A 17,306-nucleotide genomic window follows, 5' to 3' on the forward strand; every position below is an offset into this window, starting at 1 on the left:
CAGGGCTGGAGGGGAGGGCGCTGCTGGGGAGAGGGTGTGGGCCAAGCCAGACCATCCCATGGAGCCTTTCCTCATATTCTGGCTGACCACCCCATCCCCTCACCTTCGTTGGGACTGGGACCCTCCCACCAGCTCATGCCTCCCCCACCTGGCCCCATGGGGAGCCTGGGCCAGCGATGCTGGGAAGCGTTTAACACCTTTGCTTTTCGGCCTGCCAGAGTTGGGGCAGGAAGCCAGCAGGCAGCGCTCTGCAAACCCTGCAGTGCCGCAGGAAGAGGCAGTGGGGCCAGAGCTCAGCTACAGGAGCCGCCCCTGCTGGGGGGCTTCTCCGGCTCCGCTACAGGTTGCTGGTTTTGTCGCTCAGGGATGTCCATCCCCCAGCTACACGAGTTACCTGACGCAAGCGCTTGTGTGCAGAGGGCTCTGGCGGCAGGAGAACTCTGGTGGGGCGGGGACGGGGGGTGCTTTTATCGTGCCAGCAGGAGGGCTCGCTCCCCTCAGTGCGGAGCACCTTCACCAGCCGCACCACAGCAGCCTCAGGCCCACTGGCATGGTGTGATGGGGTTCAGGGGTCCCCCTGCACTGCACCCCATCCGCTGGCAGGAGTGACACTCGCTCAGCAGGTACAACAGGAGGTTTATTAGGCAACAGATGCCCAGTTTCTCACAGAAGCGACAGTACAGCAGCCAGAGACAGTCCTTCCAACCTGTCCTGGGGAGAGGAGCCCGAGGGGTGCCCCTCTGGGGTGTAGCTTTCCCCCTCCTCAGGCTGGCTGCCTTCCAGCTCTCCCTTTTCCTAGCCTCTAACTGCCGCCCCCCGCCCCATTCAAAACCCAGCTCAGCTCCTCCCTGCTCTTTGTTCAGGGCAGAGGTGTCACCTGCCAGTTGTAGCCCCAGGGTCATCCTTAGCCACTGGGAACTGTTCTGCTTGCCTCAGACATCCAGCCTGACTCACACAGGCCCTCCCCCCACTCCATCACATATGGCCGTGCTGCTGCAGCTCCAGCCAGGTCCTGTCGGCTGTTGGTCCTGGAGCAGACCCAGGGCCCAGCAAGACACTCTGGCCTCTGGAGGTGTTCAGCACACAGGTGGGCTGGGCTGGGCTGGGCTGGCAGCAGTAACGAGCACCGCGCACAGGCCGAGGGAGAGGTGCGGAGGGGAGTCAGGCATGAGGAGATGAACACCAGCCATTTACTCGGGCTGAATATAAACATTTTGACAAGTACCTGTGAAAGCTCTTTGAGGTGCAGCCATTAAATCCCCGGCTGCTGCAGGCAGAGGCCATAAAACGCGATGATGAGGCTGCTGAAAGCAGATGAGCTATCAGGAGCGAAAGGCTGGCCCGTTCGTTCGGTGAAATCTGAATTTCTTAGTAGGTCGTTTGTTACCGGCGGGAGATGCACATCAGGTTTATGGGGCTGGGGAAGCTGCTGCAACCCAAGTGGGAGATGATTAAAATTCTCTTTGTCAAACAAAGCAACAAATCAAAGCTCTCTTCATAATTGATGAGGGGCGTAATGGCGGCACAGCAGAGCAGGCACCCCGGCCGGTGCACTGCAGCCTTTGGCGGGGCTGGATCTGTTTGTGCGCTGTCCTGCGGGCTGCTGGCCAGCACCGTGGTCTAGTGACAGCGCCCGGGCTCGTTCTCCCGCTCATGCAGGTGGGCAGAAGGACTCAGGCCTACACCACAGGGCCTGCTGGGTCTAATGACCCGGCCCAGCAGGCTCCTGCCTCTCGCCCGGGCCACAGGGCCCTCCCCTGGCAAGGAGAGGCTGGCACCGACAGGCCAGCCTGAGGCAGCTTCACCAGGGCCGGGCGAGGCTCTCGTGTCACCTCCAGGGATGCTGTCAGCCCCAGCAGGTGGCACAGGGAGCGCTGGCCTTGCCCTGCCCGTTCTCAAGACAAGGCCAGCTGTCGGGGGAGGGGTGCCCCCAGGCAGTGTAGCGGGGGCAAGTAGCCGGGCCCCCCTCCGCCCGGCGTGCAGTCAGGAATGGCAGTGGCTGCCTGCCGAGGTGTGATGGGGTTCAGGGGTCCCCCTGCACTGCACCCCGTCCGCTGGCAGGAGAGACTCTCACTCAGCAGGTACAACAGCAGGTTTATTAGGCGACAGATGTCCAGTTTCTCACAGAAGCGACAGCACAGCAGCCAGAGACAGTCCTTCCACCCTGTCCTGGGGAGAAGACCCCCAGGGGTGCCCCTCTGGGGTGTAGCTTCCCCCTCCTCAGGCTGGCTGCCTTCCAGCTCTCCCTTTTCCTAGCCTCTAACTGCCGCCCCCGACTCAAAAACCCAGCTCAGCTCCTCCCTGCTCTTTGTTCAGGCAGAGGTGTCACCTGCCAGTTGTAGCCCCAGGGTCATCCTTAGCCACTGGGAGCTGCTGCTTGCCTCAGACATCCAGCCTGACTCACACATGCACTCCCCCCCCTCCATCACACGAGGGCTGTCGTCCCAGTGCAGGGAGGGGAGACCCTCGGGAGCCTGTGCCAGAGCAGGGTGTCACCCTTTGCCCTGACCTCGCTGGCTCTAGGGAGAGGGAAGCTGCCCGCAGTGCCCCCCTCAGCCCTGTCTCCTGCACAGGTACGACCCCTACAGCAAGCTCTTGTCCAGGGAGCACTACGACCACGAGCACATGCAGCAGGCCCGGCAGGAGGCCATCCGCAGAGCCACCTGCGCCCAGACCTGGGGGCTCATTCTCGGGACCTTGGGGCGCCAGGGCTCCACCTCCATCCTACAGGTATCTCCAGCGGCAGCCAGTGCCGCCAGGCTCCCTCAGCCCTGCCCTGAGGGCTCAGCCAGGCAGGGCTCGCTGTGCCGCGGCAGCAGGAAAGGGAAACCAGTGTCTCTGAGCCCATTGTCCCTTCGCGGTCTGCTGCTGCCCTGGCCCCCCAGCCTGGAGTCCGCAGCACTTCACCCCCCAGGCCGCACTGCTGCCTTGGTGCTTGCCTGGCTGTGCTTCTGCTCCAGGGCTGGCTGCCAGGTGCCCTGGCCTCCCTGTGCGGGGCCGTGGGGAGGGAGGGGACTGGGCTCGGGGCCCTGCCTCCTGCCCATTGCTCGCCAGCAACTGGGATGTCCTCAGGTCTGGGCAGAGCTGGCAGGATGGGGAGCAGCAGAGAAGGAAGCCAGTGCCGCAGCCTTGTTAAACGGGCCCCTGCCAGGAGCGAGTCGGCCCCGCGAGCCCCACGCCGGCCGCACAGCAATTAATTCCGGCTATTTTTAACCTACTGACGTGAACTTGCGATTGGTTTTGCTTCCCCTGCCTGGCGCAGTGCCGGGGCTGGGCTGGGGCACTGCAGAGCTGTGTCCTGGCTGCCCTGGGGCTGCGACTCCCACCTCCTGCCCCCACCCCCCGGGCTTCCCCAGCTTGGCCCCTCCATTCCCACTGGCCCCGGCCTGTTCCTAAAGACAGCAGCATCCCAGGCACCTGGCCACCAGGAGCTCCCTGGGTACTCTCCCGTGCAGCCGGAGGGCAGTGCTGAGGGAGCCGGAGGGTGAAGGGGCTGAGGGTGGTCAGGACCCAGGGCCAGGGTGGGGGGCTCTGGGTCGGGAGTGGGACGGGGCTCTGGGTCGGGAGCGGGACCCGAGGCTGGGGTGGGGGCGGGGCTCTGGGTCGGGAGCGGGACCTGGGGCTGGGGTGGGGACGGGGCTCTGGGTCGGGAGCGGGACCCGGGGCTGGGGTGGGGACGGGGCTCTGGGTCGGGAGCGGGACCCGGGGCTGGGGTGGGGGGCGGGGCTCTGGGTCGGGAGCGGGACCCGGGGCTGGGGTGGGGGCGGGGCTCTGGGTCGGGAGCGGGACCCGGGGCTGGGGTGGGGGCGGGGCTCTGGGTCGGGAGCGGGACCCGGGGCTGGGGTGGGGGCGGGGCTCTGGGTCGGGAGCGGGACCCGGGGCTGGGGTGGGGGCGGGGCTCTGGGTCGGGAGCGGGACCCGGGGCTGGGGTGGGGACGGGGCTCTGGGTCGGGAGCGGGACCCGGGGCTGGGGTGGGGGCGGGGCTCTGGGTCGGGAGCGGGACCCGGGGCTGGGGTGGGGACGGGGCTCTGGGTCGGGAGCGGGACCCGGGGCTGGGGTGGGGGCGGGGCTCTGGGTCGGGAGCGGGACCCGGGGCTGGGGTGGGGGCGGGGCTCTGGGTCGGGAGCGGGACCCGGGGCTGGGGTGGGTGCGGGGCTCTGGGGCGGGAGCGGGAACCGGGGCTGGGGTGGGGACGGGGCTCTGGGTCGGGAGCGGGACCCGGGGCTGGGGTGGGGGCGGGGCTCTGGGTCGGGAGGGGGACCCGGGGCTGGGGTGGGGGGGGGCTCTGGGTCGGGAGCGGGACCCGGGGCTGGGCTTGGGGGGGCTCTGGGTCGGGAGGGGGACCCGGGGCTGGGGTGGGGACGGGGCTCTGGGTTGGGAGCGGGACCCGGGGCCGGGGTGGGGGCGGGGCTCTGGGTCGGGAGCAGGACCTGGGGCTGGGCTGGGGGGGGCTCTGGGTCGGGAGTAGGACAGGGCTCTGGGTCGGGAGCGGGACCCGGGGCTGGGGTGGGGGCGGGGCTCTGGGTCGGGAGCGGGACCCGGGGCTGGGGTGGGGGCGGGGCTCTGGGTCGGGAGCGGGACCCGGGGCTGGGGTGGGGACGGGGCTCTGGGTCGGGAGCGGGACCCGGGGCTGGGGTGGGGGCGGGGCTCTGGGTCGGGAGCGGGACCCGGGGCTGGGGTGGGGGGCGGGGCTCTGGGTCGGGAGCGGGACCCGGGGCTGGGGTGGGGGCGGGGCTCTGGGTCGGGAGCGGGACCCGGGGCTGGGGTGGGGGTGGGGCTCTGGGTCGGGAGCGGGACCCGGGGCTGGGGTGGGGACGGGGCTCTGGGTCGGGAGCGGGACCCGGGCCTGGGGTGGGGGCGGGGCTCTGGGTCGGGAGCGGGACCCGGGCCTGGGGTGGCGGGGTGGGCTCTGGGTCGGGAGCGGGACCTGGGGCCGGGGTGTGGGGGCTCTGGGTCGGGAGCGGGACCCAGGGCTGGGGTGGGTGGGGGCGGGCCCTGGGTCGGGAGCAGGACCCGGGGCCAGGGTAGGGGGGCTCTGGTTCAGAACTGGGACCCGCGGCCGGGGTGTGGGGGCTCTGGGTCGGGAGCGGGACCCAGGGCTGGGGTGGGTGGGGGCGGGCCCTGGGTCGGGAGCAGGACCCGGGGCCAGGGTAGGGGGGCTCTGGTTCAGAACTGGGACCCGCGGCCGGGGTGTGGGGGCTCTGGGTCGGGAGCGGGACCCAGGGCTGGGGTGGGTGGGGGCGGGCCCTGGGTCGGGAGCGGGACCCGGGGCCAGGGTAGGGGGGCTCTGGTTCAGAACTGGGACCCGCGGCCGGGCTGTGGGGCTCTGGGTCGGGAGCGGGACCCGGGGCCGGGGTGGGCGGGGTGGGGGGCTCTGGGTTGGGAGCGGGACCCGGGACTGGGGGTTGGGCTCTGGGTCGGGAGTGGGACCCGCAGCCGTGGTGGCAGGGGAGTCTCTGGGTCAGGAGTGGGACCCATGGCCGGGGTGTGGTGGGAGGCTCTGGGTCAGGAGCGGGACCCATGGCTGGGCAGTGGGGGGGGTTCTGTGTGGGAGGCAGGGCAGGGCCTGGGGCTGGCAGGGGGTGCCATGGATGGGGAAGGGGGCAGGGCCCAGGGCTGGCAGTGGAGAGGCTCTGGGTCAGAGTGTGGGGGCTGCTCTGTGGTGGGAGGAGATAGCCCAGGGTTGGGAGTGGGGAGGTGCTTGGCTGGTGGCTCTGCGGCAGGGGCAGGGGCAGGGGCAGCCCCAGCCCATCTCGGCCTCTCTCAGCACAGGCTGGGAGCTGCCAGCTGGCCCCTGTCACACGCACGGCCTCTGGCTTCACTGGGCCCAGGGGCTGAGGGGGCAGAGCTGGGCAGAGAGCAGGACAGTAGCCCCAGCTGGGCAGGAAGGGAGCCACCCGGCGCAGGCTGCTGCTAACGGGAACAGCTTGGTGGTGCTGAACAGTAATTACTTCATTAGGTGCAGCTGCCAAGTGAAGCTGCTGTTTGGGGCTGGTGTTGCCTGGGTTCCAGCTGCTCTGCTGCCCAGGGCCCCCATGGCCATGTGGGGCCAGCAGGAGGAACTGATGGCCTGTAGAGAGCTGGGGCTGGGAGCAGAGCCACTGGGAGGGACAGAGGTGGGGAGCTGGAGTTGCCTGGACTGCTCCTGTGTTGATCACAGGGAACCTCGCTCCAGACTCCAGCTGGCCCAGTGGGACCACCTGGCCTGGCCTGCCCTCGGTGGCACTGCCTGCTGCCGCAGCGATGGCTGGGGGCACCGGGGCTTCCACGGCCTTACGCTATCGTCTGCCCCTGTCTCCCACCCCAGGATCTGACCCCTATGCTCCTGGGGCTGTTTCCAGCTGCCCTGGGAAGCCCCTCCCAGCTTGTCCCACCCTGCGCTGTGACGGGGCCTGGCCCATGGTGCCCAGTCCTGCCAGGCACAGCATAGGCTGGATGCCCGGGTGGCACGTTTCCAGCTCATCTGATTGGCATTTGCCCCATAGGGGCTCTCGTGCTCTGGCCAGGCTGAGCAGGGCTCTGCTGATGCTCCTGTCTCATTCCCCACAGCACCTGGAGGAGCGGCTCCAAGCCCTGGGTCTCCCCTTCATCAGGCTGCTGCTCTCTGAGATCTTCCCCAGCAAGCTGCAGCTCTTCCCTGATGTGGACGTGTAAGTGTGGGTCTTTCTCTGCCTCTGCCTGCCAGGCCTGAGCCCTCCCGGCCGCCTGCCCCTGCCCAGCCTGCGCAGTCCCAGACCTTGCTGCCCTTGGGAGGGTGACGCCCTTTCCTCCCGAGCCCTGGCCTGTCTCCCCAGCGGGAGGAGAAGATCTCCGCAACCCTGCAACTGCTCTTGGCACGGCAGTCCTGCTCTGCCCCTGTGCACCAGGGGAGCAGGCCCAGGTCACCGGCCCAGGCAGGGGTTGGTGGGTGGCAGGCGCCAGCCTTTGCTTGTGCCAGAAGTCCACTTTATTCCCCAGCCAGGCTGTGGGGCTGTCTGGGCAGCAGATGCCAGTCTGACTCCAGCCTGGCCCTGCCCCCTGCACGCGGGTGTAATGGTCTCATCCTGTGGCTCCCTGTCAGTGGCATGTGGCAGGTGCATTCTGCTCTGTGCTAGTGCCCCCTTTGCTGTGGGGCCCTCAGGGACTGGGAATGGGCTTCATCTGCAGCCAGTCTCTTGTTTCTGGGATGGGCAGGAGAGTCGTCTCCCCCCCGCTAGGTCCCCAGGTGGCCGTAGGGCTGGCGTGGTGCCACGGGGATGTCATAAGGGCACTGGAGCACCCAGCCTTCTCTGCCTGATCTGTGGGACACAGGCCCCATGGAAACACTCTGGTCCCTGACAGGGGGCTCAGCTCCAGCTGCTGGGGATTCCTGAGAAAGCGGCTGGTCCTGGGCCCCAGTAGCTTGGCAATGGCACTGGGGTCAGAGGGGCAGCCACCAAGGAGCTCAGGCAGGCCCAGCTCAGGGATCCTAGGTGGAAAGGGGGCCTCCCCATGCCCTTGTGCAGCGAGGCGTGTCCATGGGAACCAAGGTGGCTGGCATTGTGCCATGCCCCTCTGCCGCACTGGTTCTGCACTCGCCTGTCTTCCCAGGGGACGCCTGCCTGGCGCTGCTTTTCTCTGGGGCTTGTCTGGCCACCGTCCCCTCCCATGTGAGTGCCTGCAGAGCACAGTGCTGCCCTTCAATGGGCCCTGACATGGCTGCGGAGGCACGTCCTCCGTCTCGTGGCTGCGGGCTCCGGGGTAGGCAGCCTGTGGGCAGGGAGCGCCACTGCCCAGAAAAGGGGCCTCCAATCTCCTTCCCTCGCTCAGGAGTGGTGGGCTGGACACCAGCCAGGCTCCTCTGTGCTGAGGGGGGCCTTGCCCAGCCCTGTTTGATACTGGGCTCTGACGGGGCTGCTTCATGCAGGGCGTTTGCTGGGCTGAGCTGGGCTGGGCTAGGCTGGGCACAAGGGAGAGCAGGACAGATCCCTGGGGACAGGGATGCAGCCCCAGTCCAGCTGAGCTTTCCTCCTCTGAGCTAAACTGAGGCGAGCGGGGGCAGGGGGCAGCCCCAGACCCCTGCAGCTCTTAGGCCCGTGCCACGGACGCAGAGTGCTGATCACACTGAGCTGGGGGCGTGGCCTCTGCAGTTTGAGCTCCCCCTTGTCCGCTGGGCCCCTCTTCCTCCCCTGTCCTGACTGCCCAAGCCCCTGAGCCTGTTGCACCGCAGACGGGGTGGCCATAAAGGCAGCCACTGAAGGTCCCCAGAGGCTCCAGCCTTGCCATGGCTCAGGGCCCATTGTAACACCTTCTCCAGTGAATGCAGCGACTCCCCCTGCGCACGTGCTGGGGCTTTGCCCACTCCGTGGAGCAGAGCGGGGCCCTCACCAGGGCAGGCCATGCTGTGCGGTGCCCCAGGTGCAGCCCCTGGAGCTGTCCCTGGCCTCCCATTCCCTCTATGCTGTTCCTAGCCCCTGGAATCACCGGCAGCATATGAGCAAGTCTCTGCTGCTGCTGCGCAAGGCCTGGCCCAGTAGGAAGGTGGAGCAGGCCTGAGAGCCCGTCTGCTTCCCTTTCAGGTGGGTGCAGGTGGCTTGTCCCCGACTTTCCATTGACTGGGGAGAAGCCTTCAGCAAGCCACTGCTCACGCCCTATGAGGTAAGAATTCCCTGCAGCCCCCTGTCTCCTCTTGGCTGAGACAGAACTGTGCCCAGCACCGCAGGGGGCAGCCGTGAGCCCTGATGTACGACACTCGGGGCCCAGACTCGACACAGTGCTGCACCTCCGGCCAGCCCGACCAGCGCCAGGTTCCCCAGGTGCCTTCTGCTCCTCCACCAACTTCCTGGCCCCCTGCAAGCAACCTGTGAGGAAGGCAGAGGCACTGGGAGCCAGGCCCGGCACTGAGCCAAGTCACAGCATGGGAGCTTTGAGCCTGGCTGCCCTATGGGTGCAAACAGGGACGCTGGGGCCGGCAGCACGTCATGTTAGGGATGATTTATGGACCCATTTGTCATTCTCTGCCGGGTCTGTGTGTCCTGTTGGGCAGGAGGGCCAGCTCCATGACACTCCCCTTGCCTCTGTACGCCACAGTCAGAGCGCTGCAGGCTTCTCCCTATGCTCCATCGCCTCTGCTCCCATTGGCACGTCAGGCAACGCTCCTGATGCTCAGTCATGATTTAATACACAGTCCATCCCCAGCGCCGCGAGCCTCCCTGCGGCAGCGCCCTTTTAGTACCAAGCATCTCAGAAAGCTGCAGACCCTGAAGAGTTAATTCTCCTAGTCATTATCAGCGTTCTGTAAACTAAGCACCTGGGCAGGTGCCCAGGAGAGATTCAGGTGCTGCCCAGCTGATCAGCAGAACGCCCACAGTGTGCATTTCCAGTGGTGGTGCACATCCACACATGCCTTGGTGCATGTGTGATGGGGTTCAGGGGTCCCCCTGCACTGCACCCCGTCCGCTGGCAGGAGTGACTCTCACTCAGCAGGTACAACAGGAGGTTTATTAGGCAACAGATGCCCAGTTTCTCACAAAAGTGACAGTACAGTAGTCAGAGACAGTCCTTCCAACCCGTCCTGGGGAGAAGACCCCGAGGGGTGCCCCTCTGGGGTGTAGCTTTCCCCCTCCTCAGGCTGGCTGCCTTCCAGCTCTCCCTTTCCCTAGCCTCTAACTGCCGCCCTGATTCAAAAACCAGCTCGGCTCCTCCCTCCTCTTTGTTCAGGGCTGAGGTGTTACCTGCCAGTTGTAGCCCCAGGGTCATCCTTAGCCACTGGCAGCTGCTCTGCTTGCCTCTTACATCCATCCTGACTCACGCATGCACTCCCCCCACTCCATCACAGCATGTAACAAAATTTATTCTGCCCACAGACGATAACAGTTAAGAGGGAACCTTTGCCATTATACTAAACCATAGAAGTGCGGGTGAGGAAGAGTCTGAGCCCTGGCACCTGCCGAGAGGGGCTGGTACACTGGTTGCTTCTCTGTGCTAGTCCCTTGTTTTGGTGACACCACTTTGCACACCTCCAGGCTGCTGTGGCTCTGAAGGAAATCGAGTGGCAGCAGACTTACCCCATGGATTTCTATGCCAGCCAGTCCCTGGGGCCTTGGACAGTCAACCATGCGAACCACCAGTCCCAGAAGGCCACTAGCCGGCCCACACAGGTGAGGGATGCAGGAATGGGCTTGCAAGGAAGAAAGGTCCCTGAGGAGAAGGAAGCTCTGACAGCTGTCTCCTCCTGAGCCATTTCTCATGGGCTGAGGCTGGGGAGCATGGCCTATAAGCCTGACCCAGCCAGGGCCGTTGCTTCTCCTGAGCCTTGCCCTTACTGTCACCCAGGGCAGTAGGGAGGCCTGCAGTGCGCGGGAGAAACACCCTCCTTGCAACCTGCACCTGGCCACCAGAGGACCGAGCAGGTGCTCCGAGCTTTGTACTACCTGTTGTGTGCAGACAAAAGCAGGAAGAGGTGGGAGCTGGGCCCTGGCCTGCACTTTCCCTTCTTGGCCTGCAGCTGGTGGCCCTAGGGCTCCCAAGGAATGGAGCTCTGCGCAACAAGACCCCAGCCCATAGGGCAAGTTTAACTTCTGCTTCTCTGAGTTTTTCTGGGTGCACAGGAATCACCCCTGGGCTGCAGCCTGTGTTGCCTGGCTCTGCCGTATGCTGAGAGCACCACCAAGTGGCTCCAGCCAGTGCATAGTGATAATGAAAGGCTTCGTGTTGACCCAGCGCTGAGCAGCCTGAGCTGCCTCTTTCCTCCCCAGCCCTCTCCACCATCAGCCTGGAAAGGGACACTGGCTTTTACCCAATGTCACATGGCAAATGGACCTGGGAGTCCAGACTTTTGTCCTCCAGCATCAAACCCTTGCTCGGGCTCAGCTTGAAGGCCATTCAGGTGCTGGCCTATGCTGGGCTGGGTGTCAGGAGTCGGTGGCAGGGATCGTGAGCAGCTTTCTCTGCCATGGCTTCCCAAGAGGCTGGCTCCCTCTGGGCTGGAGCAAGCCCCAGCAGGTGGCCTGGCAGAGTCAGCATGCCCACTCCCCCCGTCACACATAGTGGTGTTGTACGCTCTCTGGGACAGGCTTGGCCCAGGGCTCCCACCACAGCATAAGGAGGTGGTGTCAAGGGGACTTCTGCCAAGTGATGTAAGGAGCCAGCAGGGCTGCAGTGGCTGTGGGAAGCAGCAGTCTTGTCTGATCCATATCAGCGGTTCCTGCTGAGGCATGGGACTGGGAGCAGGCGCTCCCCTGAGTTATTGCGGCTGTTTGTAACAAGTGGCACTGCTCAGTGCTGTCTGCAGTATGATAAGCGGAAGCAGCACAAAGGGCTGCGTTGCAGCCTATCACTCGTTCGCTGTCAGACAATGCATGAGCATTGATTGGTGTCATCTGCCTAGGAAATTAAAGGAGAGTCTTAGCGGGCCCGTAAATCCACCCTGGGAACACTACTTTCAGCATGGGAGCTTTCTGCAATGGATAGAAAGGAGACAGGATCACCTCAAAGGGTCACCGGGGAGTGTTTCCAGGGCAGCAGCTGGGACTAAGGAGCAGGTGTGATGATGGGACGGTGCTGGCAGGATCCTGGGCTGGATCCTCTCTTGACTTCTCTCTCTTGCCTGCAGAGGAAGCTGCCTGAACCTGTGGATGTTGGTGTAGGGAACCAGTGCACTGACTGCAGCTGTCCAAACCAGGCCCCAATGCAGCCAGAGCACCCCTGAATCCCCCAGGCCTGGGGATAGCCACAGGTACAGCCCTGCAGTTACCAGCCTGGAAACAAGCACAGCCAGCTTTGCTCTCAGAGAGGGCTGTCTTTGACTTTGCACTGGTGAAAGGGGCCAGATTAATAGCCCTGAGGAGTGACTGGCACCCAGGACAAGTAGAGGAAGCAGTGACAGGACCACTTTCTCACTGCCCCGGGGAAACCATCTCCTGTCTGGGCCATTCAGCTCCAAGTGCCTTCACAGAGGCTGCCTGCAAGGCCCAGCTGGAGCAGTGGTTACTGTTCCCTGGGGACTGGACTGAGATCACCCTGGTAAGGGACGGCTGTGTCCAGCTGCTGGTTAATTCACACTGTAATGTGCCATTCTGCAGAGGTGGAAATGGTGTTGGTTTCGGATGCAGTCCCATGAACTTGAGATGTTCGGAAGTACACACTTGGGAATGGTGCTGAGATTCTAGCTGGGTCCAGTCCCTGCTGCCTAGAAAAGGTGGATTTTAAGCCAACACATTACTCTGTTTCTCTCACCTCTGGTGTGCAGACATCAAGGCTCAGGCTGGGGGCACCACTGAACCCTAACTTAAGGCACTGTGGTGCAAGGTGCAGTGGAAGAATAGATTTGTTGTGTCTGTCTGTGCTTCACCTTTACAGTTTGCACAACCCTCTCTGAAAGTTGGAAATAAAGTGTCCTGCCGCCCCTGGGTCCGTCCAGCTGGGGCAGAGGCGGATTCTCCTGCGGGGGCCTGGTTCCGTTCACTTCACAGCCGCACCGGCCATGGCGAGTGCCTGTCCAGGGCTGCTCGGGACGGCGGGGGGTAGGAAGTGGAAGAGACACGTCTGTGTCGCAGCGGAGCAGCCTCACCGCTGCCGGTTTCCCCGGGCCGGGCGGGGTAAGGCGCACGCCCAGGCAGCGGCTGTACACTTGCGCTGCTGCCCCCCACGCGCCCACCCCGCTGGGGGCTGCCTGGAGCCTGCCTGGCTGGGGGCCCTGGGCTTGTATCGCCCCAGCTGGGTGGCTGGAATAACCCGGGCAGCAGCAGCAGGGTTCAGGCTGCCGGCCTGGGCCTGGGCCTGGGCCTGGGCAGAGCGGGGTGGGGGCTGCGCTGGGCGTTCCTGTCCCAGGCCTGAGCGTCCCGTCAGCTGTCCGCCCCGCCCTTTTCCCAGAGAGTGACAGGCCGCAACAAGCGCCGGCCAATAAAAACCCGGAGTCAGCTCTATGGCAACACTGGTCCCGCCCCGGCAAAGGCACACCCACTTCCGTCAGCTCGGGAGGACAATTGGAGTTCCGGTTCCGGTTCCGGGGGTTGCCATGTCCGAGGGGAAGCCGCCGCTGCTTCGGCTACTGTGTCTCCATGGTTACCGCCAGAACCAGCGCAGCTTCCACGAGCGGACCGGGGCGCTGCGCAAAGCGCTGCGGGGCCGCGCGGAGCTGGTGAGCGTGAACGCGCCGCACCGGGTCCGGGCGCCGGCCGAGCACGGTAACGTGGGGGGCGGGGGCGGGGGCGGGGGCGGGGGCGGGCGGAGGGGGAGCGGGGCGGCCGCAGCCCGGGCCTGGGCCTGCTGTTCTGTGTCCCCGCAGGCGGCGCGGCGGAGCCCCGCGCCTGGTGGTTCTCCCGGCCCGAGGAGGAGACGTTCGAGGCGCTGGAGGAGGCGGCCCGCTGCCAGGGGCTGGAGCAGGCCCTGGAGACCGTGGCCCGGGCGTGCGCCGAGCTGGGGCCCTTCGACGGGCTGCTGGGCTTCAGCCAGGGCGCGGCGCTGGCCGCCATCGTGTGCGCGCTCCAGCAGCGCGGGGACGCGCGCTTCCCTTTCCGCTTCGCCGTTCTCATCGCCGGCTTCAAGAGCCGCGCCGCGCCGCACGGCCGCTACTTCCGGGAGCCCATCGCCGCGCCCTCGCTCCACGTGCTGGGGGAGAGCGACCGCGTCATCCCCGCGGCGCTGAGCCGGGAGCTGGCGGCCCACTTCCGGGAGCCCGCCGTCCTTTCGCACCCGGGGGGCCACTTCGTTCCCGCCGCCGCGTCCCAGCGGGCCGCCTACCTGGAGTTCCTGGCTCGGTTCTAGACGCCCGGCAGTGGCCCCGGGCGCTCCGCTCGCTCCCGTGAGCCCAGCTGGACAGCACTTCCCGCGGGAGAGGGCTCTAATCGGCACCTCAGTGGCAGCAGGACCCCGCCGGTGGGCAGCTGGAGCCAGACGAATTTAGACTAGAACTAAGACAACGCTGGACCGCTTTGCCTGGGGTTGGGGCAGGTTCTCTGGCCTGTGTAATCTCAGTCAACATCTGAGGGCTTTATAGAAGATCGGTACTTTTTTGTTTATTACAAAAAAGAGGAGCTGGTACTCAGCTGGTTCCCCAGCCATTCAGGGGCTGGGGCTGCCCAGGTGGTGGCACAAAACCACCCCCCCCCGCCCCCCGCAGAAGAACATGCTCTTGAGTGTAGCAGTTTCATGCAAGACTCTGTTGAAATTAAATGTGTTATACTGGACAAACTAAGTGATCAGACTATTTCTGGCATTGAAGTCTACCACTCAGGACAGGTTGAGTCTTATCACATGAGGTGCATGTTTGGTGAAACTCCAGTTGAACTGTCGTCAGTATGTCTGTGTAGACTCCGAAGGTCTGTATGTTATCCTGTCACCTGGATAGGCTGAGGAAAAGACTCTTGCTGGCTCACCTCAAATCCAGAATATCTCTGGAGAAATGACTTCTTCCTGCCTTCCATCTTTCCCATTTTCTGCACTCTCATTTTGCAGAGCATCTAAACACTAGAACGAGGAGCCTGACAGTGGAAAGGTGTCGCAACTCTCCTGTAACAGCAAGAAGTCCTGTGGCACCTTATAGACTAACAGATATTTTGGAGCATAATGCTTTTCTGGGCAAAGACCCGCTTCACGGTGTTTGCCCACGAAAACCTATGCCCCAAAATATCTGTTAGTCTATAAGGTGCCGCAGGACTTCTTGCTGTTCTCAAGGTACAGACTAACGTGGCTACCTCTCTGATATTTGACAACTCTGCTGTGTACTACTTGTAATCTTCATAGAGATCAGTCTGGCATCCTAACCACCACCCCCAAATGTCTACTCGTTACATCACTCTGTTGTCCAAGTGATTGATTTTAGCTGGTATTGGATTACAAATCACTTGAATGCCAGAGTAATTAATGTGTTATCCGTGTTGTTTGAGTAAAGGGAGCAGAACTGTACGTAGCCCAGGGTGTATTGATTTTAAACCAAGGCTATATAAATCACCAAAAAAATCACTGATTTTAAATTAAGTTACTGAAAAAGCGAAGACTGACTGTGCTTCAAGAGCACTTAATTTTGGCATAAGCCCCATTGAAATCACTAGGACTTCTGTTTTTTGTTTTGTTTTTGTTTGAGAAAACAAGTATCAAATGGGATTCCCTTGGAAAAGCTGAGTTATGCTGAAGTAAAGTAGGGAATAGACTTATGGCATCGCCATTATGGTCATGATGTTCCAAAATGAGGCACGTGTATTTAAAAAGATACTTTACACTTCTCTTCCTGCTGCTTTATTGTCTGCTTGCCTGACCAGTTCTAAACCTAGTTAACTAATTTAGCAAGCCATAAGGATTAACTAAACTAAATACACCATCCAACACACCAAACAGCTTGGGAATTTACTTGTCAAATCATACACTAAAAGATATAAGCTGTGTCTACACTAGCTCCCAACTTCAAAGGGAGCCTAGTAAATAGAATAGTAACAGAGAGGGAGCCGTGCTAGTCTATATACTATCAAAACAAAAAAGCAGTCAAGTAGCACTTTAAAGACTAACTAACAAAATAATTTATTAGGTGAGCTTTTACCTAATAAATTATTTTGTTAGTCTTTAAAGTGCTACTTGACTGTTGTTTTTTTTTTTTGTTTGTTTTCATGGTAAGTGGAGTGTGGGGAGATAATTCTGCCCTGCGGCAATTTTGAAGCAGCAAACTTCAGAGTGCTGGCTTGCATGTAGCTGCGGCTTACCCACCAGTACTTCGAAGTATTCTCTGATCATCTCTCTTACAATCCAGAAGCTGTAGCAGTTTTTCTGTGGCAAAAATGGAGGGAATATAGGAAGCTGTGTGTGTTAAATAATGTCTTCCCTTTGTCTTTCCAGCCCACTGCACTGTTCCTTTCTATGCTGCTTCTGTCCTTTCCTATCTATAAGACATCTCAACTAACTGCTCAGCCATGCTTGCCAAGTCCCGCCATCATGCACCCACAGAACAAAAACAGTCCTTTCCAGTTTGTCTTTCTTTGCACATGTTACTTTTTAGTCTGCTGAGAAACAGAAATTGAAAGCACAGAACTCTGAAGAAGCAAGACCTAGTAGGTAGGCTAGACAGACTAGATCCATTAATTCCTTTTTATGAGACTGTAAGTGCATGTGTGGCATGTTTGTGATTAGATTTACTTGTAACTGTTACTTTTAAATGAGAAATTTAGTATTTGATCGTTTTTAAAAATATTAAAAAGTGAGGCTATTTTTTTAATCATCATTTTGTATCCACACTATGGCAAAGTGCCTCCTCCTCTTTTCCCCCCCACCCGAGCCCTCTCAATCGCAAGGTGAACTCATGTGAAAGCACCTCTGAATTCTGAGTCTCCACTAACTCAGGACCAGTACATGGGGAGTGCTAGAAGGAAAAGTGAGGGGCATGTTACAGAGACTAGGAACTATGTTTGCTCAACTGTTTTTAGTGACTTTGCTCAAGAATGCCAGGTTTATGACTGGGACATTTATATAAATGTTTCCTACTAGACCAAGACTTTTAAAGTGCATTATTTGCCCAGGTTATCTCACGTTGTGATCTTGAGGGATTGTTGTCTTGGGGAGTTTCTGTACTAAACATTTTTATGATAATTTTTACATAAGAAGGGCCATACTGGGTCAGACCAGTGGCCCATCTAGTCCACTAACCAATCGAGCAAGAGCTTATAACCGGTATCTGTTGCCTTTCGTGTTGGTTCAGTGCTGTTAAGCGATGCTGGAGTACCTCTCCAGGTGTGAGCCTGGGCAATTTTTATGGAGACCCTGGGCTGCCCAGACACCAGGCCCCCACCCTCGGCTTTACTGATATAGTCCAAAGGAAAGGATAACCTCTATGTTTGGTACCAGCTCAGCTGCAGGAGTTTCCAGGACAGTGCCAGAAGTTGACACAGAACTGCCTTAGGACTCCCCTCCAGATTTTCTGTCAGGGTTTACTCCTTTAGCCTTACTCCTTCCCGGGATAACCCACAAGGCAGTGGGGCGTCTTCCTCTGCCTTCACAGGAGTTGTCAATTTGCAGCACCACACCACCTGGTCCGCCGTTTAGACTGCGCATTAGAAGGGAGAAGGAACAAGTCCCTTCATAAGGTTGGTATGTGAGACAAACCAGACCCCCCTCACTGTGTTTCACCTGCGAGCTGATGCAGTTGCCCCAGGGATGGTGTCGCTGTAATGCACAACAGCTGCTAGGAGCCAACAGTGAGAGCTGAGTGGTGGGTGAGGACCAGTGCTTCCATCCGCATTCTATTATCTGGAACTGTAAAATAACCAGCACTTTAACCACAAGTAAATTCTAGTTACATTCTTCTATGAGTACAATATAATGAAAGTAAATACAGCAAATAGAGTATAAGTTTACAGTGCAC

The 17,306-nt window shown here is 61.2% G+C and overlaps 2 protein-coding genes across 6 annotated transcripts in view; both read left to right on the forward strand.

The window, feature by feature from the left end:
* Positions 1-12,404, forward strand: part of DPH1 (diphthamide biosynthesis 1) — a 46,360-nt gene extending 33,956 nt beyond the window's left edge. For 3 of the 4 annotated variants that reach the window (XM_075013328.1, XM_075013330.1, XM_075013331.1), the window contains 5 exons: positions 2,574-2,730; positions 6,551-6,651; positions 8,539-8,617; positions 9,985-10,119; positions 11,574-12,404. In XM_075013328.1, coding sequence (XP_074869429.1) covers positions 2,574-2,730; positions 6,551-6,651; positions 8,539-8,617; positions 9,985-10,119; positions 11,574-11,669 — 568 coding nt within the window. In that variant the 3' untranslated portion in view covers positions 11,670-12,404. The remainder of the gene's footprint in view (positions 1-2,573; positions 2,731-6,550; positions 6,652-8,538; positions 8,618-9,984; positions 10,120-11,573) is intronic. The other variant, XM_075013329.1, reaches the window with a different exon arrangement.
* Positions 12,405-12,550: 146 nt separating this feature from the next.
* Positions 12,551-16,226, forward strand: OVCA2 (OVCA2 serine hydrolase domain containing). 2 transcript variants are annotated; one of them, XM_075013333.1, is made up of 2 exons: positions 12,551-13,151; positions 13,199-16,226. In XM_075013333.1, exons 1-2 carry the CDS (start codon positions 12,885-12,887, stop codon positions 13,724-13,726), a joined length of 795 nt encoding a protein of 264 aa, XP_074869434.1. In that variant the 5' UTR covers positions 12,551-12,884; the 3' UTR covers positions 13,727-16,226. The 2 variants fall into 2 exon arrangements, with proteins under 2 accessions (XP_074869434.1, XP_074869433.1); XM_075013332.1 differs by having other exon boundaries at positions 12,551-13,146; positions 13,248-16,226.
* The last annotated feature ends 1,080 nt before the right edge of the window (positions 16,227-17,306 follow it).

This window comes from Carettochelys insculpta, chromosome 19 (genome assembly GCF_033958435.1).
Source record: "Carettochelys insculpta isolate YL-2023 chromosome 19, ASM3395843v1, whole genome shotgun sequence".
In the NCBI taxonomy this organism is placed as follows: Eukaryota; Metazoa; Chordata; order Testudines; family Carettochelyidae; genus Carettochelys; species Carettochelys insculpta.

Excerpts from the sequence above, each read along its gene's own strand:
- OVCA2 (XM_075013333.1), top strand. The coding sequence starts at position 12,885 with ATGGCAACACTGGTCCCGCCCCGGCAAAGGCACACCCACTTCCGTCAG. Across the intron at positions 13,152-13,198 it reads CGCCGGCCGAGCACGGTAAC|CGGGGCGGCCGCAGCCCGGG; the intron begins GTGGGGGGCGGG and ends GCGGAGGGGGAG.